Genomic DNA, 22,598 nt, shown 5'->3' with positions numbered 1-22,598 from the left:
GCTGTTCTTAGCCCTGTGTTACAGATGAGGAAACTGAGGCTCTGAACGGCCGGTGCCAGACCAGGCTCACCCGGACTGCATGTGGCTGAGCCTGGAGTCTAGGTGGGAGTGGATCCAGAGCTCCTGGTCCCCCCACAATAGGTCTGTCCCTCTTTCAGGCTGCCAGTCCCAGCGGTCCCAGGGAGCAGTGCCAGGCAGCGCCCTCGTGCTGGGGCGGGTGTCTGAGCTTCCCAGGGGGAAAGAAATCAGAGTTCCTGGCCCAGAGCCTCGCAGCCTGCCTGTCAGCTGATGCTCCCCGCACAGAGACCGGCTCGGCCTCCCTCTCCCCTGGCCGCCCACGGCTTTTCCTGGCTGAGAGTCCACTTTGGAGCTGGGAATGGCCTCCTAGTCTCAGCCTGTGCCCTTCTGAGCAGAGACTCTGTCCCCCGGCCTATGTGAGCCCCACTAACCAGCTGTCCCCATCCCCCGCCCTGCCCCAGGCTCCCTGCTCACCCCAGCCTGGCTGCAGGGGAGTTTTGGGGGGCTAAGGATGAATGCCCACAAAGACACCCCTCGGCTCTCCCTGAAGGCCTCTCACGCAGATTAGAGGATAGGGAGGGACTGCTGTTGAGTACAGGTCTCCTTTTGAGGATGAAATGTTTTACATTTAGATAGAGGGGTGCTTATTCAACACTGTGAGGCAGGAAATGCCGCTGAATTGTGCCCTTTTTAAAAGGGTAAATGTTATGTTATGTGAATTTCACCTCAAAGGTTTAAAAAAAAAACAACTGGTAACGCACCGTGGTTCATGCCTATAGTCCCAGCGTTTTGGGAGGCCGAGGCAAGAGGATCACTTGAGGTCAGGAGTTCGAGACCAGCCTGGCCAACATGGCGAAACCCTGTCTCTACTAAAAATACAAAAATTAGGCCGGGCACGGTGCCTCATGCCTGTAATCCCAGCACTTTGGGAGGCCGAGGAGGGAGGATCACAAGGTCAGGAGATCGAGACCATCCTGACTAACATGGTGAAACTCCATCTCTGCTAAAAATACAAAAAATTAGCCAGGCATGGCGGCGGGTGCCTGTAGTCCCAGCTACTCAGGAGGTTGAGGCAGGAGAATGGCTTGAACCCAGGAGGCAGAGCTTGCAGTGAGCTGAGATCACACCGCTGCACTCCAGCCTGGGCGACAGAGCGAGACTCCCTCTCAGAGAAAAAAAGAAAAGAAAAGAAAAAACGGTAAATAAAGAGGACCAGGCGCAGTGACTCATGCCTGTAATGCCAACACTTTGAGAAGCGGAGGTAGGAGGTTTGCTTGAGCCCAGCAGTTGGAAACCAGCCTGGAAAACAAAGCAAGACCCTGTCTCTACAAAAAATTTTCTAAATTAGCTGGGCATAGTGGTGCATGCCTGTAGTCCCAGCTACTCAGAAGACTGAGGGGAGAGGATCGCTTGAGCCTAGAAATCCGAGGCTGCCGTGAGCCATGATCACAAAACTGCACTCCAGCCTGGATGACAAAGTGAGACCCTATCTCAAAAAAAAAAAAAAAAAGGCCGGGCACGGTGGCTCACACCTGTAATCACAGCACTTTGGGAGGCCAAAGCGGGTGGATCACCTGAGGTCAGGGGTTCAAGACCAGCCTGGCCAACATGGTGAAAGCCTGTCTCTACTAAAAATACAAAAATTGTTCAGATATGGTGGCGGGCGCCTGTAATCCCAGCTACTGGGGAGGCTGAGGCAGGAGAATCACTTGAACCCAGGAGGCAGAGGTTGCAGTGAGCCGAGATCGCGCCATTGCACTCCAATCCGGGTGATAAGAGCAAAAAGCTCCATCTCAAAAAAAAAAAAAAAAAAAAAAAAAGAAAGCAGTGTTGAGGGCCAGCTTAGACAGGAGGTCAGGGAGGGCATTTCTGAGAAGGGCCCGCCTGAGGCAGTAATGTTCCCACTTGCAAGTCTGGAAACCAGGCACAGGTCCCTTGACTTCCATAAGGGATGGGGCCCTCCAGTTAGACAATCAGGGAAGGGAAACCGGGACATTCGACTTCATTTTTCGGAATCCATACTCGAGAATGAGAGGAGCTTGATAACAAATGAAAAACGGAAATATTCATAGCAGCCTGATTTAGAGCAGCCGAAAGGTAGAGACAGCCCAAATGTCCATCAGCAGATGAGAGGAGGAACACCTGGACGACACCCTGGCTCATTTATACGACGGAATCACATCCAGCCGTGGAAAGGAAGGGAGCCCTGACACAGGCCGCAGGATGGATACGCCTTGAAGACATCAGGTCCAGCGAGAGACGCCAGGCACAAAAGGAGAAACCTTGTGTGTGTGCTCGTTTCTGTTTGTTTTTTTTTGATGGAGTCTTGCTCTGTTGCCCAGGCTGGAGTGCAGTGGCAAGATTTCAGCTCACTGCAACCTCCGTCTCCTGGGTTCAAGCAATTCTCCTGCCTCAGTCTCCCGAGTAGCTGGGACTATAGGCACCCGCCTCCACGTCTGGCTAATTTTTGCATTTTTGGTGGAGACAGGGTTTCACCATGTTGGCCAGGCTGGTCTCGAACTCCTGACCTCAAGTGATCTGCGGGCAGTGATCGGCCTCCGAAAGTGCTGGGATGACAAGCGTGAGCCACCACATCCAGGTAAGAAATCTCGTGTGATGGCCGGGCGCGGTGGCTCAAGCCTGTAATCCCAGCACTTTGGGAGGCCGAGACGGGCGGATCACGAGGTCAGGAGATCGAGACCATCCTGGCTAACACGGTGAAACCCCGTCTCTACTAAAAAAATACAAAAATCTAGCCGGGCGAGGTGGCGGGCGCCTGTAGTCCCAGCTACTCCGGAGGCTGAGGCAGGAGAATGGCGTAAACCTGGGAGGCGGAGCTTGCAGTGAGCTGAGATCCGGCCACTGCACTCCAGTCTGGGAGACAGAGCGAGACTCCGTCTCAAAAAAAAAAAAAAGAAAAAAAGAAATCTCGTGTGATTCCATCCTAGGAGGTCCCTAGCATCCTCAGTCACAGAAATAGAAAGTAGAATGGGGGCGAGGGTGTTAGGAGCTGGGGAGGGGGACAGGGAGTGAGTGTTTTATGGGGACAGAGTTTCATTTTTTGAAGATGAGAAAGTTCTGGAGATGGGTTGGGTGCAGTGGCTCCCACCTGTAATCCCAGAGCTTTGAGAGGCCGAGGCAGAAGGATCGCTTTAGCCCAGGAGTTTAAGATTAGCTTGGGCAACATAGCAAGCCCTCATCTCTACAAAAATAAAAAGTTAGGCCGGGCATGGTGGCTCACGCCTGTAACCCCACCACTTTGGGAGGCCGAGGTGGGCGGATCACGAGGTCAGGAGATCAAGACCATTCTGGCTAACACAGTGAAACCCCGTTTCTACTAAAAATACAAAAAATTAGCCAGGCGTGGTGGCAGGCGTCTGTAGTCCCAGCTACTCGGGAGGTTGAGGCAGGAGAATGGCGTGAACCTGGGAGGCAGAACTTGCAGTGAGCGGAGATTGTGCCACTGCACTCCAGCCTGGGCAACAGAGCGAGACTCTGTCTCAAAAATAAATAAATGAGCTGGGTGTGGTGGTGCTCGCCTGTAGTCCTAGCTACCCGGGAGGCCAAGGCAGGAGGATTGCTTGAGCCCCAGAGTTTAAGGCTGCAGCGAACTACGATTGTGCCACTGTACTCCAGCCTGGGTGACAGAGGAAAACCCTGTCTCTAAAAAGCAAAAAAAAGAGAAAGTTCTAGAGAGGGATGGTGGTTATGGGATGCTTATGCAATAATGTTAATGTACGTAATGTGGCTGAACTGTGCATGTCGTATGTTTAACATGATAAATTTGGCCGGGCGCAGTGGCTCACACCTGTAATCCCAGCACTTTGGGAGGCCGAGGCGGGCGGATCACGAGGTCAGGAGTTAGAGATCATCCTGGCTAACACAGTGAAACTCCATCTCTACTAAAGATACAAAAAAATTAGCCGGGCATGGAGAATGGCGTGAACCCGGGAAGCAGAGCTTGCAGTGAGCTGAGATCGCGTCACTGCACTCCAGCCTGGGTGACAGAGCGAGACTCCGTCTCAAAAAAAAAAAAAAAAAAAAAAAGATACATTTTATGTTATGCACGTATCACTACTATTTTATTTTTATGTTTATTTTTCGAGACAGAGTCTTACTCTATTGCCCAGGCTGGAGTGCAGTGGTGCGATCTCAGCTCACTGTAGCCTCTGCCTCCTGGGTTCAAATGATTCTCCTGCCTCAGCCTCCCAGGTAGCTGGGATTACAGGCATGTGCCACCATGCCCAGCTGATTTTTGTATTTTTAGTAGAGATGGGGTTTCACCATATTGGCCAGGCTGGTCTGAAACTCCTGACCTCAGGTGATCCGTCCACCTCGGCCTCCCAAAGTGCTGGGATTACAGGCATGAGCCACCGCACCCGGTCCATATATTACTACAATTTAAAAAGGGAAAAATAAGGCTGGGCGCGGTGGCTCATGCCGGAAGTCCTGTAATCTCACGCCAAAAGTGATATAATCCCAGCACTTTGGGAGGCTGACGCAGGTGGATCACTTGAGGTCAGGAGTTCGAGACCAGCCTGGCCAACATGGTGAAACTCCGTCTCTCCCAAAAATATAAAAAATTAGCTGGGCATGATGGTGGGGGCCTGTCCCAGCTACTTGGGAGGCTGAAGCAGGAGAATCGGTTGAACCCGGGAGGCAGAGGTTACAGTGAGCCGAGATCTTGCCACTGCACTGCAGCCTGGGCAACAGAGGAAGACTCTGTCAAAAAAAAAAAAAGGAAAAAATATATTAGATTCCCTAACCCCTGAAACACACAACCCTACTAATGCCCCAGGTTACAGATGGGGAAACTGAGGCACAGCTTGTGTGATGAGCAAGGATGCCATTTTGCAAAGGGGCAGGGCAGGGTTCAATGGGGCCACCTGGCCTTCCCATCCTGCCCCTTGCCCTGGGTTTTTATTTTTTTTTATTTTTTTATTTTTTGAGACGGAGTCTCGTTGTGTCTCCCAGGCTGGAGTGCAGTGGCCGGATCTCAGCTCACTGCAAGCTCCGCCTCCCGGGTTTACGCCATTCTCCTGCCTCAGCCTCCCCAGTAGCTGGGACTACAGGCGCCGCCACCTCGCCCGGCTAGTTTTTTGTATTTTTTTTTAGTAGAGACGGGGTTTCACCGTGTTAGCCAGGATGGTCTCGATCTCCTGACCTCGTGATCCGCCCGTCTCGGCCTCCCAAAGTGCTGGGATTACAGGCTTGAGCCACCGCGCCCGGCCTGCCCTGGGTTCTTGAGGCCTGGGTGGTCTAGCGCTGCAGTCCCCGTACCCTCGGCACCTCTCACATCCCAGGCCATGGGCTCGGCTCGATTTCCTCTCCAGTCTCTGTTCTTTTGCTGACCTGAGAAAACCACAGACTCAGCAGATTTCACAGGAGAAGTGACAGGAAGCTTTGCTCAAAATACCTACTGCAGGTGGATGGGGCGTGGCAGCTGACACAGCGGGCACCAGACTCCCTGGAGGCCCAGGAGACTCATGGGGCCGCCTCCAAGGTCAGCAGCAACCCAGGCCTCCCCAACCCCCTCCTTCTGGAAGGCGCCAGGGTGGAGGCCACCAACCAGTGTGACTCAGCCCAGCTCCCTGGTCCCTGCCTGGTCTCCTGGCCTTTACCAAATACCTGTAGGTCCCACGTGCCTGACCACGCAGGTCCCAGGGACCCATGGCCCTGGGAGCAGAGCAGGCAGGAGACGTCCCACCACCACAGGGCTCCAGAGACCCCCTGATTGTGGTTTATGCTGCACGACATGGCCCAGTGTGAGCGCGGGAGGGGGCATCCAGACTTGGTGCCCCGAAACCAAGCCCCGTTCTTCCCTCTCTCAGCTCTGTTTCCTCCTAAAACACTGCTGTCCGGATGCAGGGCTCATGCCTGTCATCCCAGCTACTCTGCGCTAAAGGCTGAGGCAGGAGGATCCTTTGAGCCCAGGAGTTTGATACTAGCCTGGGCAACACAGGGAGATCCCTGTCTCTACAGAAAATAAACAAGAGTTAGCCAGGTGGAGTGGCATACGCCTGTGGTCTCAGCTACTTGGGAGGCTGAGGTGGAAGGATTGCTTGAGTCCAGGAGGTCGAGGCTGCAGTGAGCTGTGATCACACCACTGCATTCCAGCCTGGGTGACAGAGCAAGACCCTGTCTCAAAAACAATAATAAATAATAATAATCACTAATAAAAGCACCCTCCTCTCTTGTCCTCTGGGACACCCCTGCTCCTGATTTTTTCCCATGGTTTTGTGTGTTTGTTTGTTTGTTTGTTTGTTTTTGTTTGAGACAGAGTTTTGCTCTTGTTGCCCAGGCTGGAGTGCAATGGTGAGATCTCGGCTCAGCGCAACCTCTGCCTCTGGGTTCAAGCGATTCTTCTGTCTCAGCCTTCTGAGTAGCTGGGACTACAGACCTGTGCCACCACATCCAGCTAATTTTGTATTTTTAGTACAGACGGGGTTTCTCCATGTTGTTCAGGCTGGTCTCAAACTTCTGACCTCAGGTGATCCGTCCGCTTCAGCCTCCCAAAGTGCTGGGATTACAGAGATAAGCCACTGCGCCTGGCCCTTTCCCATCCTTCTGGATGCATTTTTCCAATTCTCCTTTAAGCCACCTCCTCCTTCTCCTGGGAGGCTGGGGTTCAGTGCTGAGGCCTCTCACCCCCTGTTCACTTTCTCCGCTGACAACATCCAGGTCAGTGGCTTTAGCACTGGCGGCTGGGGCAGGTTGCTCAACCCTCCTGGCCATCTGTGTGGGTTCCCCCAAAGGCAGAGCCTGAAGCAAGGGTTTGGTGCAGAGAGTTGGTTCGGGGAGCAGGGTGGGAGCTGGGTACCCCCCAGCCACCCTGAGTCCCACATTCATCAGGGACCCTCTGAGGAACTGAATCCAACATTCCCCAGGTTGACCACCCAAGGCGAGGACACAAGGCCAAGGCATCTACCCTCTGGCCTTCCCGTTGGTCCTCAGACCCACGTCAAGCTCCCCCTGCCACAGGGTCTTTGCATGTGCTGTTCCCTCTGCCACCCTCCCAGGCTTTACCTGGCATCCCCTTCTCAGCTTTTAGGCCCAGGCAGGAGAGGGCCCCCTGTGCCCAGGAGGCCACCCCTGCCCCGAGACGTGATCCATGTCTGCTTCTCCCCGGTTCCACCACAACCCAGAATGACGGTTTCCTTGCTAGCTTGCTGGTGTGTATCCCACCTGACGGGGAGCACCAATGGCAGGGAGTGGGTCTGTATCTCCATTAGGTGATGGGTGGACACCTGCCTCCGTGCCCCTTCTCTTGATGGTCACAGCATCAACTTCCCATCAGGGACACTGATCAACTCCAGCCGTGTTCAAGGTGCTGCGTGGGCACTGGAACCGGCCCGATTGCCAAAGAAATAATCCATTTTTAATCTGCGTGGGTCTTTTTACTAATTATGAGCTCAATAGCTCAATGTCATATGGAATCCGGGAACAGGAAAACGACATTTGTTTAAAAAAAAAAAAAAAGAGGCCGGGCGCGGTGGCTCAAGCCTGTAATCCCAGCACTTTGGGAGGCCGAGACGGGCGGATCACGAGGTCAGGAGATCGAGACCATCCTGGCTAACATGGGGAAACCCCATCTCTACTAAAAAATACAAAAAACTAGCCGGGCGAGGTGGCGGGTGCCTGTAGTCCCAGCTACTCGGGAGGCTGAGGCAGGAGAATGGCGTAAACCCGGGAGGCGGAGCTTGCAGTGAGCTGAGATCCGGCCACTGCACTCCAGCCCGGGCGACAGAGCGAGACTCCGTCTAAAGAAAGAAAGAAAAAAAAAAGCCTGGTGAAATCCAAATCCAAATAAAATAACATTTGGAATTTAGTCAATAATCATGAAATAGTAATTGTTATCACTTTTTTTCTGAGATGGAGTTTCGCTCTTGAAACCTTGTCTCTATAATGATAATAATTTTTTTTTAAATCCCAAAGAAGTTTGGGAACAGTGGCTCATGCCTGTAATCCCAGCATTTTGGGAGGCCAAGGTGGGAGAATCGCTTGAACTCAGGAGTTTGAGACCAGCCTGGGAAACATGGCAAAATCCCATCTCTACTAAAAATACAAAAATTAGCTGGGTATAATGTCACTCACCTGTAGTCCCAGCTATGTGGGAGGCTGATCCCAGAGGATTGCCTGAGCCTGGGAAGCAGAGGTTGCAGTGAGCCAAGATCGCATCACTGCAGTCCAGCCTGGGTGACAGAGTGAGACCTTGTCAAAAATAATAATAATAATAAATAAATAAATAAGAAACTCAAAATTGCTAACGTGAAAAAAAAAAAAAAAGGGAGCGAATGCCTTCAGATGAGGCTCAATCCAGGAACTCAAACAATCTTCTAGAAATCTGTCCTTTTGGGCTGGGCACGGTGGTTGGCACATGCCTGCAATCCCAGCAGTGTGGGAGGCTGAGGCCAGATAATCACTTGAGCTCAGGAGTTCAAGACCAGCCTGGGCCACATAGAGAGACCCCATCTCTACAAAAATATACAAAAATTAGCCAGGCATGGTGGTGCATGCCTATAGTTCCAGCTACTTGGGAGACTGAGGTAAGAGGATCTCTTGAGCCCAGGAGTTTGAGACCAACCTGGGCCTGGACAACATAGTAAGATGCTGTCTCTACTAAAGATCAAAAAAATTAGCCAGATGTGATGGCATCTGTAGTCCCAGCCAAACGGAAGGCTGAAGTGGGACGACTGCTTGAGCCCAGGAGGTCAAGGCTGCAGTGAGCTGTGATTGCACAGCTGCACCCCAACCTGGGCGACAGAGCAAGACTCTGTCTCAAAAAAATTATAAGAAGAAAGAAAAGAAAGGAAGAGAAGGATAAAAATAAAAATAAAAAAATCTGTCCCCTTCCATTTGCTGCTGTGTCAGCATCTGCTTGAGACTGCACACCTCTTGGAGTAGTCAAGAAAGTCCAGCATACCTCAACTCACACCATCCCTGGAGCCCACCCCAGCCACAGAAAACCACCTTTTCCTCCAATGGCCCAGTTCAAGTCCCAGGGCAGGCTCTCATTGGCCCACTTGGGTCACGTGGTCATCCCCCAGCCAATCCCCAGCTCTGGGAGATGGAATTATCTGATTGGCCAAGCATGGGTTACGTGGTACACAACCTGTTGCCGGAAAGTGACAGAACAGGTGGTTTTCAGCACGTGAAGGTGGAGGGGAAGGGGCACCCTGGGAAGGCACAGCCGTGTCAAAGGCCTGGAGCCTGGGCAGAGGGGCAAGAAAGCAAGGGGTCTCTTCCAGGAATTCCGGACAGTGCCCGGGGCACTGGGTGTCTGCAGGGAACAGATTCCGAGCGTGCACAAGAAGCCGGCACAGAATGAGGACCAGGTAAGCAGCGGTCAAGGAGGGTCCAGAGTCCCGGGTCCTATGGGGCGACTCCAGCTGGGGAGGGTCCCAGCTCCACGTGGCCCTTGCTGGTGCCCAGGGATAGATGGACAGCCCCAGGGATCAAGGGGTCCAGGGATCTGTGGGGGAGGGATGGGGAGGCCCCACCCACTCCACGCAGGAGGTTGAGGTGTCCTGGGACCACGTGTCCAGGCCTGAGGGATCGGGGGAGGCCACCGAGAGTTGTGGGGACACAGAAGCCCATATGCAATGTTTGCTTTTTTTGTTGAGACGGAGTTTCACTCTTGTCGCCCAGGCTGCGATCTCAGCCGGCCCACTGCAACCTCCGCCTCCTGGGTTCAAGCGATTCTCCTGCCTCAGCCTCCTGCGCAGCAGGTATTACAGACGCACGCCACCATGCCCGGCTAATTTTTGTATTTTTAGTAGAGATGGGGTTTCACCATGTTGGCCAGGCTGGTCTCGAACTCCCGACCTCAGGTGATCCTCCCGCCTCGGCATCCCAAAGTGCTGGGATTAAGGCATGAGCCAACATGCCAGCCTTTTTTTTTTGAGAGGGAGCTCAAAAAAAGCCAGGCTGGAGTGCAATGATGTGATCTGCTCACTGCAACCTCCGCCTCCCAAGTTCAAATGATTCTCCTGCCTCAGCCTCCTGAGTAGCTAGAACTACAGGCGTGCACCACCATGCCTGGCTATTTTTTTTTTTTTAAGTAGAGATGGATTTTACCATGTTGGCTGGGCTGGTCTCAGACTCCTGACCTCAAGCAGTACACCCACGTCGACCTCCCAAAGTGCTAGAATTACCACCGTGAGCCACCACGCCTGGCTAATTTTTGCATTTTTAGTACAGACGGGGTTTCACCTTGTTGGTCAGTTTCACCTGGTCTCAAACTCCTGACCTGAGGTAATCCACTGGCCTCAGCCTCCCAAAGTGCTGGCATTACAGGCATGAAGCCACCATGCCCAGCCCGATGTCTGCTATTTGATGAGTTTGCACATATGCAGTCACCACACTCAAGATGACAGGCCTAACCATCACTTCCCAAGGTCCTTGTGTCCCACTGTTTTTGTTATTTTATGGTAAGAACACTTACCATAAAATCTACCCTGTGAACACAGTTCGAAGTGCGTGATACCATAGTGTTTGTTTACTGCAGCCCAGTCACACAGCAGATCGCGGCATTCCTTAAGCCTGGAGGCCATATGACCATGCAGGAAACTGAACCTAACTGACCCACATCCGCGGGAACCTGTGTCTCAGTCCCCACTCTAGTCCTGACGCTGCCTCAAGGAGGGGGTCCAGGCTGAAACTCAGAGTAGGGGGACTTGGCTGACTCCCGCGTCAGGGTCCAGGCAAGGATAGGGGAATGTAGCAAGCTGGGACCCCGCCCGACTGGGACTCCAGGAGCCTCTGAGCCTCAGCAGCCGTCCCCTCCACCTACACGGTGTGTCTTAGGCTGAGCTCCCAGCCTCCTCCTAGGGACGTCCAGAGGACAGAGGTGGGAGACGGTAGGGGACAAGAACTGGGGGTGGGGGGCAGCCCTCCACATCTTCACCACCACCTCTGCCAATCTTGCAAGCTCTAGAGCCCCCACTCAGGGTGCAGTGACTGCAGTATGCACTCCCGGGAGGGCACAAGGGCTGTGGGATACACTTTCCATAGAACTTAGTGCCTACTGTATGCATTCCCTGCAGGAGACAGCACCTTCTGTATACCTTCCTTGCAGGACGCAGCACGTGCAGTATATACTCTCTACAGGATGCAGTGACTGCTGTATGCACTCCTCTGCAGGTGCCATATCTACTGTATACACTCCTCTGCAGGGCAGAGGCTACTCCATACATTTCTTTTTCTTTCTTTCTTTTTTTTTTTTTTTTTTTTGAGACAGAGTCTCGCTCTGTCGCCCAGGCTGGAGTGCAGTGGCGCAATCTCAGCTCACTGCAAGCTCCGCCTCCCGGGTTTATGCCATTCTCCCGCCTCAGCCTCCCGAGTAGCTGGGACTACAGGTGCCTGCCACCTCGCCCGGCTAATTTTTTGTATTTTTAAGTAGAGACGGGGTTTCACCATGTTAGCCAGGATGGTCTCGATCTCCTGACCTCGTGATCCGCCTGCCTCAGCTTCCCAAAGTGCTGGGATTACAGGCGTGAGCCACCGTACCCGGCCCTACTCTATGCATTTCTACAAGATGCAGCGCCTGCTGTATACCCTTCCTGCAGAGCATCATGCCTGCTGTGTGTGCTCCCTGTGGGTGCTGTGCTTTCCACATACCTTCCCGGCAGGGCACAGGGCCTGCTGTCTGCACTCCCCATGGAGCTCTGTGGACTGGACGTCTGGGAATGGGGCACATCTGAGGCGGATACAATTATACAATTGTCCTAATGACACATTGACACATGCCCTGAGCTGACTTCTTTCTTTTTTTTTTTTTTTTTTGAGACGGAGTCTTGCTCTGTCACCCAGGCTGGAGTGCAGTGGTGTGATCTTGGCTCTCAGCCACCTATGCCTCCCGGGTTCAAGCGATTCTCGTGCCTCAGTCTCCCAAGTAGCTGGGATTACAGGCACTTGCTGGCACACCCGGCTAAGTTTTGTATTTTTAGTAGAGACTGGGTTTCACCATGTTGGCCAAGCTGGCTTCAAACTCCTGACCTCAGGTAATCCGCCTGCCTCGGCCTCCCACTGTGCTAGGATTCCAGGCATGAGCCACTGCGCCAGGCCTACCCTTCTCTCTTGACCCCTTCAGTGAGGGCCTTCCTGATATCCCCACAACCACACCCCCTGGGGCCATCTGTGGTGGGCCTGGGCTATTTTCTCCAATAGTCCAGGTCAGAAGGTGGGGTTATACACTCCGAGGGCGCTGCCTTACCTGCTGGCCTGGGACTGGCTGGGTTGTTCACAGCTGTGCACACAGTAGGTGCTCAATAAATGGCATATGGGTGGCTCTGCTGTGACATGCTACAGGCTGGAGGGCTGACTGAGTTGAACCAGCAGCACCCTGTATGTCCCTAGCAAACCTCTCTCTCTGGTCAGTGCTGTGGGACAGCCGGGTGGGCTTCCTGGAGGAGGGGGTGCTCAGGCCGAGTCTGGGTGGAGCCCAGGAAGCAGAAGGGCAGTCCCCCCGCCCCCTCCTTTAGTGACTCAGCCCTTCACCCCGCCCGCCAGGGGGCCCCGTCGGGCGACACCAGAAGCTGTTGGAGCCCAGAACCCAGGGCCTGGTCTCATTCCTGCGTGGGTGGGCACAGGGCGGCGCAGACACTCCCGGCAGGAAAGGGTGCCGTAGGGGAGTCCTGGGGTGCTCCCTCGCGTTGCGCGTCCGCACAGAGCCGGGTTCCAGATGGAAGGATCGCGGTGGAGACCCCTGCCGGGCCCACTGCTGGGATGGGGAAACTGAGGCTGGAGAGGGTGGGGCCGCGGCTGTGAGGGAGAGGGACCATCTGGTCCCAGGTCTGGCTCTGAAGCTCCGCTGGCAGCCCCGGGACCCGGCAGGGAGGGCAGGAGGTGGGGTGGGGCGCGTCCCCTGGTGACAGCAGCGCCCGGGAATGCGCCAGCTGGGAGGGTCTCCCCGCCCCCCGCGCGCGGCCCCCGGGGCCAAGCTTCTCCCCAGTGCGCTGGGGCCCTGCGCTGGGGGTGGCCGGGACCTGGGTCGGGGAACCCCCGGATAGGAGCCCAGGCGCACGGAAGTCCCCATCCACGAGCAGGGCGATCCCCCCCGCGGGAGGGGTGAGGGGCAGGACCAGGGGAGGGAGCTGTGACCGGGGACGGGGACCCCGGCGGGACGCAATCCGGGCGTCGGTGGGGCAGGGGCAGCGCCTGGGACTCCCAGACCCAGAGCAGGGTGACCTCGGTTCGCGCACATTCCCAGGCCCTGAGCGCGGCGCCCGGAATAGCAGCCCCAGGGTAGAGGGAGGCGGTCAGTCCCCGCGCCGCGCCCCCGCCCGAGACTGCCAAGGTCACCGGGACCCGGGCGCCCGACACTAGCCCGCGGCTCCGGGGCCCCTGCGCTTCGGCAGTCCCCTGCCGCAGATCCGCGCCCGCCGCGCGAGGGCGCCCGGGGCCGCCGCCCCTCCTGACCCGGGCCTGGGCGCGCCTGCGGAGGACGCGGTGGGAGGGGCCGCCCCAGTCTCGCACCCGCCCGGCACCTCGGGCCCCGCCGCTTCCGCTCGCCCTGGGGCCGCTCAGGGAGCCGGGACGCGCTGCCTGGGCTCCGCGCAGTCGGTAAGTCCTTCTTCCTATCCCCCCACTTTCTCCGGGGGAAACTGAGGCCCAGAGGTGCGGCTTGCCTTGAGATCCCACTGCCAGTCCGGGCTGCAGCCCACACGGGGAGGGGCCTTGATTCTGGGGAGGGTTCACTGAGGAGGGGGTAGGGTGGTCCTTGTAGCCCCCCACTTTTCACCACCTAGACCCCACTCCTCAAGCCAGGCTCAGAGTCTGGTGGGGGTTGTCAGAAGGTGAAGACCCCTCCCCCTGATTTTTTGGTGGTTGTTTGTTTTTGAGGTGGAGTCTGGCTCTGTCGCCAGGCTGGAGTGCAGTGGCCCCATCTCAACTCACTGCAACCTCCGCCTCCTGGGTTCAAGCGATTCTCCTGCCTCAGGCCTCCCAAGTAGCTGGGACTACAGGCGTGCACCACCACACCTGGCTAATTTTTGTATTTTAGTACAGATGGGGTTTTACCATGCTGGTCAGGCTGTCTCAAACACCTCAGGTGATCCGCCCGCCTCAGCCTCCCAAAGTGCTGGGATTACAGGCCTGAGCCGCCACGCCGGCCCCCCTCCCCTTGTTTTAACTTTCCGAAGCAGACTTCTTCCTGCTTCCTGGGCCAGCCCAGGCTCTGGGCTCAGAGAGGGGCACGGATGCAGCTGACCACACAGCTGTCTCAGCACCTGGAGACACCCGGGACCCCAGACCCTTGGTGCCCCAGAGGTCCAAATGCCAGAGCCAGTGGGGCCTGAGAGCCAGGGAAACAAGGTCCGGGTGGGACCCAGCCTCCTTCAGCTGGTGCCTGGGCCCGGGCTCACCCGCCTGCCTTCATGCTCTGCTGGCAGCGGGACGTCCTGGCTCACTTGGCAGCTGCTTCCCTTCCCTCCCCTCCCCTTTCTCCCTGCAGGCCGGGGTCACGAGGAGGGTGTGGATGGCAAGTGACTTCATCCCTGCCCGACAGATGGAGAAACTAAGGCCCAGAGAGGCAGTCAGCTTCCTCCCCTTCCCTGCTCCAGCCTCAGCAGTGGCCCCTTCCCTCCACGGGCCGCCCCGGCGCTCAGTCCCACCCCCTCCGCTGATGAGGCCATGAGGCACCGACTGGATCCGGGCCAAGTCACCCCTCCCTGTCCCATCCCCAATCCGGGGGGCTCTCTGCTGTGTGGAAGCTGAGGGAGCCCTGGGGCCACGGTGCAGCTGGGGGCCTCTTCCAGGGACCCAACTCCTGATCCAGCCTCTGCTGGCCGTACCTTCTGCAGTGTCACAGAATCATGGACTGAATCCACTCGGCCCCCACTGCACAGATGGGGAAACTGAGGCCTGGGAGAGTGGAGTGGCTGGCCTCAGTCCACACGGAAAGGTAGAAGCAGTGATGGTGGGGACGGTGAGGAGGGGGCCCCAGCCCTAGGAGGCGCCTGTGTACTATTTTTTTTTTTTTTTTTTTGAGATGGAGTCTCGCTCTGTCGCCTGGGCTGGAGTGCAGTGGCCGGATCTCAGCTCACTGCAAGCTCCGCCTCCCGGGTTTACGCCATTCTCCTGCCTCAGCCTCCCTAGTAGTTGGGACTACAGGCGCCCGCCACCTCGCCCGGATAGTTTTTTGTATTTTTTAGTAGAGACGGGGTTTCACCGTGCTAGCCAGGATGGTCTTGATCTCCTGACCTCGTGATCCGCCCGTCTCGGCCTCCCAAAGTGCTGGGATTACAGGCTTGAGCCACCACGCCCGGCCAGTGTGTACTATTCTTGAATGATCCCTCCAAGCATCAAGCATCGATTAAGCTCCTACTGTGTACATTATAGCACAATACATGTATCAATGATATTGCAAGCTGGGCACAGTGGTTCATGCCTATAATCCTAGCACTTTGGGAGGCCTAAGCGGATAGATCACTTGAGGTCAGAAGTTTGAGACCAACCTGACTAAGATGGTGAAACCCTGTCTCTACTAAAACTACAAAAAGTAGTCGGGTGTGGTGGCGGGCACCTGTAATCCCAGCTTCTAGGGATGCTGAGGCAGGAGAATCACTTGAGGGGAGGGTTGCAGTGAGCCGAGATTGCACCCCTGCACTCTAGCCTGGGCGACAGAGCGAGACTCCATCTCAAAAACAAACAACAACAATAATTGCAGATGACATTCTGAGTTTTTCCTCTCCATACCAGGCTCCATGCCTCCTGTCTTCTTTACCTGATCCACGGGACCCCTCAACTTTCCTGTAAGGGAGGCTCTATTACCCTGTTTTTCAGAGAGGAGAAGTAGGGCTCAGAGAGGTTTAGTTACTGTCCAAGATCACACAGCCAGTCAGGACAGAGCCGGGACACAACTCTGTGTCTCTGGCGGTGGCTCCATGGACTCAGCCCATCTTTTCCCCAGGCCCCGCCTCTTCCAGAACCTCCTGCTCCTCCTGTGGGCCCTGCTGAACTGCGGTTTGGGGGTCAGTGCTCAGGTAAGGGGGGGCATGAGCCCAGGGGGTGGCGAGTGGGCATGGGGACCCAGCCAGCACTGTGGAGTCACCAGCATCTCCCCGCCAGGCTGACCGTGCCTCTGTCTCCCCAAGTAGGGTCCGGGTGAATGGACCCCGTGGGTGTCCTGGACCCGCTGCTCCAGCTCCTGCGGGCGTGGCGTCTCCGTGCGCAGCCGGCGCTGCCTCCGGTGAGCGGGCTGGGGCTGGTAGGGGGTCCCTACCCCTCCTGCCCCGCTGGCCCAGCCTGACTCCTGGCCACACCCTCGGCCTGCCCACACATGCTGTGCCCTTTAATCCCACTGATCCCACTGGAATGTGGGTGGGGTTGGCGGGGGCGGAGGATGGAAGGCCAGCCCCAGGAGGGGATCCCTGGGGGTTCTCGCCACACTCTGGCTCCCTGCAGGCTTCCTGGGGAAGACCCGTGCTGGGGAGACTCCCATGAGTACCGCCTCTGCCAGTTACCAGTAAGTCCTGCCCACCTCTCAGACCACCCTCCCACCCCAGGCTGCCTGAAGCCCGCCACCTGCCCCTTGGGTTGTCCCAGCCTCTGGCTCACCTATCTCTGTCACTAGGACTGCCCCCCAGGAGCTGTGCCCTTCCGAGACCTACAGTGTGCCCTGTACAATGGCCGCCCTGTCCTGGGCACCCAGAAGACCTACCAGTGGGTGCCCTTCCATGGGGGTGAGTAGCCTGGTCTCCTGTGGTCAGAATTGGTCCAGAGTGAAACAACTCATTACTCTTAAGGAGAGGGACTTGGAGAGTTGCAAAGAGACGAGGGTATTAGCACTAGGGTTTTGAAGGATATGTAGGAGTTGGTGAAGTGAAAACAGAAACAGCATATGTTAGGCGTGAAACAGGGGCAGAGGGAAGCAGGGTTCATTCTGAGGATTCCGACTGAGGATTGACTTAGAGCTGTAAGTTCTCAAACTTATCCCAGTAGCAGGAAATGTTGCTGCATTGAGCTGAAAATAGCAAGTTATATAACTATGTGCCCGGGGCAGAGAGCCTCCAGATTTCAGGGAGACAGGCAGCTTCACACGCCATGGGGAAGGCAGACACAGATAGAAGAAAAGCCTAGAATGGACAGAGTGCCATCCATCAACGTCATTTCCTCCCTCCCTCCCTCCCTCCCTCCCTCCCTCCCTCCCTCCCTCCTTCCTTCCTTCCTTCCTTCCTTCCTTCCTTCCTTCCTTCCAAGAATTGGAGGAAACCTGCTGTGATCCCACCCTCACAGAGGCCCACTGGGTCCAACCCAGGATCTGTTCCAGGCAGGGTCCACCAGCCAGACTCAGGGAAATGGGAGCCAAAAGGAGCTGGAGAGAAGAGGGAGTGGAGATCAGGGCTGTCAGACTGTGTGTATGATCAGACAGCCCATTTTTGCCCCACTTCCAGGCAGAACGGGAAACTGAGGCCCAGGGAGGACCAGCGACACATCTCAGTTGTGCGGGACTCAGTCCAGTCAGTACTGGACACACTTCATTGGGCACGTGCTAGGTGCTCGGGCCAGTTGCTCAGATCTTCTTTCTTTCTTTCTTTTCTTTTCTTTCTTTTTTTTTTTTTTTTTTTGAGATGGAGTCTCACTCTGTCACCCAGGCTGGAGTGCAGTGGCATGATCTTGGCTCACTGCAGCCTCCACCTCCCTGTTTCAAGCGATTCTCCTGCCTCAGCCTCTGGAGTAGCTGGAGTTACAGGCTCCCACCACCAAGCCTGGCTAATTTTTTGTTTTGTTGAGATGGGGTCTCGCCATGTTGCCCAGGCTGGTCTTGAACTCCCGGCCTCAGGAGATCTGCCCACCTCAGCCTCCCAATGTGCTGGGATTACAGGTGTGAGCTACTGCGCCTGGCCTTTTATTAAGGTCATCCATCTGCACACTGATAGAGTTCTTGCTTCTGTATCCTAGAGCTTAGAACAGTGTCTGGAAAACAGTAGGTGTTCAGTGGAATGAAGAATGAGTAATGGTGTTAAAAATGAATAGTATGTAAGGACTCCTCATATAAAGACTATGAATGAATGAATGAATGCAGCCCCAGGATACTTGCCTGGGAGTCCTAGCTTGCTGGAGGCAGAGCACCTATGGTCCAGTCCTGGCTCTGCCTCAGCCTCAATGTGTGGCTTTGGCTGAATCTCTGGGCTTCATCTGCCCAAGGTGATGGTTGCCTGATGAAGTTTGGTAGAGGGGGCCTGGAACTCGAATAGGGGTCCCCGACCCACTGACTCCTCCTGCCCTCAGCGCCCAACCAGTGTGACCTAAACTGCCTGGCCCAGGGGCACGCCTTCTACCACAGCTTCGGCCGCGTCCTGGATGGCACCGCCTGTAGCCCAGGTGCCCAGGGGGTCTGCGTGGCTGGACGCTGCCTTGTAAGGACTCGCCAGGCCCCGTCCACCTCCCACTCAGGCTCCACCCACAGTCTCCTCCCTAGGCTCCACCTCCACCCTCCCATTAGCCTCCACCCCTTCCCTAGACTCCACCCCTTCCCCCTCCCCTTCCAGGCCTCGCCCCCAGCCCCACCTTAGGCACCCACCCCCTGAGCACCACGCCCATCCTCCTCCCTCCAGGTCCTGCTCCTCCCTAGGCTCCACCCCCATCTTCGCTCCGGGCCTTGTCCTCTTGCTCCCAGGCACTGCCCTTTCCCCAGGTCCTGGCCCTCCCAGCGTCAATGACGCCACGCCTGTCCTTCACCCTTTAGAGCGCCGGCTGTGATGGGTTGCTGGGCTCGGGTGCCCTCGAGGACCGCTGCGGCCGCTGTGGAGGCGCCAACGACTCGTGCCTTTTCGTGCAGCGCGTGTTTCGTGACGCCGGTGACTGCATGCCCCATCCTCCCTGCACACACGTCAGAGCGGGCCCTTTAACAAGCTGTGGCCCGGAAGCAAATTTCCGTGCTGATTGGCCAGTGTGCGGCCCAGCCCCCCTTTCTCCTCATCCTGATTGGCTACTGACAGATTGTCCCTCCCTCCCCCAGAACAGATGGTGTTTTAACGCTTTCCCTGCCACACTGAAGCAATAGTAATTGTATCTCCAACCTTTTACGGAGGGTTTTCCGGTTCCCAGGACCCTGGCTAGCTGTCTTACCCTCAGTAGCTCATTTCATCTTTAAATCATCGCTCAAATACACCCCCACTGGCACCCCAACACCCTTTTACCCCCCCACCCAGGTGCCTTCGCTGGGTACTGGAACGTGACCCTGATCCCCGAGGGCGCCAGACACATCCGCGTGGCGCACCGGAGCCGCAACCACCTGGGTATCCTAGGGTGTGAGGCGGGAGGCACTCTGCAGGCCGCCCGTGGGCAGTTGTCCCTGTTTACAGATGGGGAGACTGAGGCCTGAGGTGGGGACCCCGGGGTCTGGGAGACGAGACGGACAGGTTCCTGAGGGCTGACTGTTCCCTTGCAGCGCTGATGGGGGGCGATGGGCGCTACGTGCTTAACGGGGACTGGGCGGTCAGCCCGCCGGGGACCTACGAGGCGGCTGGCACGCATGTGGTCTACACCCGTGACACAGGACCTCAGGAGACATTGCAAGCAGCCGGGCCCACCTCCCACAACCTGCTCCTACAGGTGCCGCTGGGCCTCCAAGAGGGTCAGACGGGGGAGGCTGGTGAGAGAGAGTCAGAGGGGGGCAGTTGGGGACAAGGTCAGAGAGGGGAGGCTGGTGACAGAGTCAGAGGGTGTTGGCTGGGGACAGGGTCATGGCAGGGAGTTTGGTGACAGGGTGTCAGAGGGGGTTCTGATGGGAACAGAGGGTCAGAGAGGGGAGGCTGGGGACAAGGTCAAGGGTCAGCTGGGGACAGTGTCAGAGGGGTAAGGCTGGTGACAGGTTTAGAGGGGGGAGGTTGAGGACAGGGTCAGAGGGGGAAGTCTGGTGACAGAGGGTCAGAGAGGGTTGGCTGTGGACAGGGGGGGACGCTGGGAACAGAGGGTCAGAGTGAGGGTGACTGGGGCCAGAAGGGGGAGTCTGGGGTCAGAGGGGAGAGGCTGGGGACACTGCATCAGAGGGGGGAGGCTGGGGACAGGGTCAGGGGATCAGCTGGGGACAGAGCATCAGAGGAGGGAGGCTGGGGACAGACAGGGTCAAAGGGGGGAGGCTGGGGTCATAGGATCAGAGGGAGGAGGCAACCCCAGCCTCTGGCGAAGCTCCCTGTGTGCCCTCCCCTGCTCCAGGTCCTCCTGCAGGAGCCCAACCCTGGCATCGAGTTTGAGTTCTGGCTCCCTCAGGAGCGCTACAGCCCCTTCCAGGCTCGGGTGCAGGCCCTGGGCTGGCCCCTGCAGCAGCCGCAGCCCCGGGAGGTGGAGCCTCAGCCCCCCGCAGCCCCTGCTGTCATCCCTGCACGGACCCCAACCCTGGCCCCAGGTGAGGTGGGGACAGCCAGGGTGGGGAATGAATGGGGGCTGAGGCCTCTGCCCCTCACAGCACCGCCCACCCCACAGACCTCTGCCCACCCTGCCCTGACACCCGAGGCCGCGCCCACCGACTGCTCCACTATTGCGGCAGTGACTTTGGTGAGACCCCCGACACATACCCTCACTTAGCCCCTACTAACCTGGCTTCCTGCTGACCTCTGACCCTAATCTGACTTTACCCTTGACCCCTTCTTCTGACCCTAATTTGCCTCTTGACCCTAACCATTCATGGATCCCTCACATGATCCTGACTCCAGTCCCTATAGATCTCGAGGTCCCACCTGACCCTCAGCCCCTCTTCTGGCAATGTGGGTGGGGCGTGGAGATTTGCGCAGAGTTGAGCAGCCAGCCAGCTCAGCACGACCCCCACCAGTGTTCCAGGCCCGAGTGCTGGGCCGCCACCGCCAGGCCCAGGAGACCCGCTACGAGGTGCGCATACAGCTCGTCTACAAGAACCGCTCGCCACTGCGGGCCCGCGAGTACGTGTGGGCGCCAGGCCACTGCCCCTGCCCGATGCTGGCACCCCACCGGGACTACCTGCTGGCTGTCCAGCGCCTTGTGAGCCCCAACGGCACACAGGACCGGCTGCTGCTGCCCCATGCCGGCTACGCCCGGCCCTGGAGCCCCGCGGAGGACAGCCGCATACGCCTGACTGCCCGACGCTGTCCTATCTGAGCCCTGGCCACACACAGCAAGAAAGATACATCTGACCAGTCTCAACGTCAGCGTATTTCCCCTCTCGCCCTGGCTTCCAGGCATCTCTGAAATATGTCCCACCTGTGCAGCTATGTGACTCCCTGCCGCACACACTTAGACACCTCTGCATGCAGTTGGAGTCACTGTCACAAGCTGGCAGGCACTGGTGAGGAGACACTGACGAGACTCTTTTATTTCGCCTCTCTCCTTGGCTGCCAGGAAGCTCATAGCTATTTTTTTTTTTTGAGATGGAGTCTCGCTCTGTCGCCCAGGCTGGAGTGCAGTGGCTGGATCTCAGCTCACTGCTAGCTCCGCCTCCTGGGTTTATGCCATTCTCCTGCCTCAGCCTCCTGAGCAGCTGGGACTACAGGCACCCGCCACCTCGCCCGGCTAGTTTTTTGTATTTTTTAGTAGAGACGGGGTTTCACCGTGTTAGCCAGGATGGTCTCGATCTCCTGACCTGGTGATCCGCCCGTCTTGGCCTCCAAAAGTGCTGGGATTACAGGCTTGAGCCACCGCGCCCGGCTGCTCATAGCTATTTATACTCAGAAAGTTTAACTCTGCTTTCATTCTCTTTGCGTCACACTCGCTTGGAGACACTGTCATGCACGAGCATGACACCCTGCTGCCCTGGGTACCTGGAAACTCATCTGTTTACTTACCAGACTCTGTGCTGTCTCTCCTCTCTGCTACTCACACACACCCTCATGTGTGAAGGGCAGAAACACTGTCACAAACAGGCATGGCTTTTAGAAGACATGCCTAACCAGGCACTGTAACGTACCAATTTCCCCTTTTTCCCTGGCTACCAGGAAACTCAGAGACAATCTTTTCAGCCTCAGCATTTCTGGCTGGATTTCTGCCTGTCAATATGCTCACCCCTCCCCTCTTTTTTTTTTTTTTTTTTTTTTTTTTTTGAGACACAGCCTTGTTCTGTCACCTAGGCTGAAGTGCAGTAGTGCAATCATCGCTCACTGCAGCCTCGAATTCCTGGGCTCAAGCGATCCTCCCACCTCAGCCTCTACAGCAGCTGGAACTACAGGTGTGAATCACCATGCCTGGCTACCTTTTAAATTTTTTGTAGAGATGGGGGTCTTGCTATGTTGCCCACACTGTTCTCCAACTGCTGACCTCAAATGATCCTCCTGCCTCAGCCTCCTGAAGCACTGGAATTTCAGGCATGCACTATCATACTGGCTGTTCACCCCCCTTTTATTCCTCTTTAATTTTTACAAGCACTTTAAAAAAAATTACTTTAAGTTCTGGGATACATGTGCAGAATGTGCAGGTTTATTACATTAGTATCCATGTGCCATGGTGGTTTGTGGCACCCATCAACCCGTCATCTAGGTTTTAAGCCCCGCGTGCATTAGGTATTTGTCCTAATGCTCTCCCTCCCCTTGGCCCCCACCCCACAAAGGACCCGGTGTGTGATGTTCCCCTCCCTGTGTCCATGTGTTCTCATTGTTCAACTCCCACTTATG

At 56.4% G+C, this 22,598-nt stretch overlaps 2 protein-coding genes across 5 annotated transcripts in view; one reads left to right on the top strand and one right to left on the bottom strand.

The window, feature by feature from the left end:
• Window positions 1–22,598, bottom strand: part of MIER2 (MIER family member 2) — a 993,207-nt gene that overhangs the window by 360,437 nt on the left and 610,172 nt on the right. The gene's annotated exons all lie outside the window — the stretch shown is intronic.
• Window positions 13,085–21,435, top strand: ADAMTSL5 (ADAMTS like 5). Of its 4 annotated transcripts, XM_030935050.1 has the most exons (14): window positions 13,085–13,581; window positions 14,471–14,497; window positions 14,820–14,920; window positions 15,929–16,001; window positions 16,116–16,207; window positions 16,423–16,483; window positions 16,592–16,700; window positions 18,250–18,377; window positions 18,707–18,818; window positions 19,173–19,259; window positions 19,412–19,575; window positions 20,179–20,368; window positions 20,446–20,517; window positions 20,676–21,435. In XM_030935050.1, the coding sequence occupies exons 3-14, from the start codon at window positions 14,865–14,867 to the stop codon at window positions 20,978–20,980; spliced, it is 1,449 nt and encodes a 482-aa protein (XP_030790910.1). In that variant the 5' UTR covers window positions 13,085–13,581; window positions 14,471–14,497; window positions 14,820–14,864; the 3' UTR covers window positions 20,981–21,435. The 4 variants fall into 4 exon arrangements, with proteins under 4 accessions (XP_030790910.1, XP_030790913.1, XP_030790911.1 ...); XM_030935051.1 differs by having other exon boundaries at window positions 13,096–13,581; window positions 14,471–14,920; window positions 20,792–21,435; XM_030935053.1 differs by lacking the exon at window positions 20,446–20,517 and having other exon boundaries at window positions 13,092–13,581; window positions 14,471–14,920; window positions 20,792–21,435.

This window comes from Rhinopithecus roxellana, chromosome 8 (genome assembly GCF_007565055.1).
Source record: "Rhinopithecus roxellana isolate Shanxi Qingling chromosome 8, ASM756505v1, whole genome shotgun sequence".
Classification (NCBI taxonomy): Eukaryota; Metazoa; Chordata; class Mammalia; order Primates; family Cercopithecidae; genus Rhinopithecus; species Rhinopithecus roxellana.
Note: the sequence above shows the minus strand (reverse complement) of the source record. Positions and strands in the feature narration are given on the sequence as shown.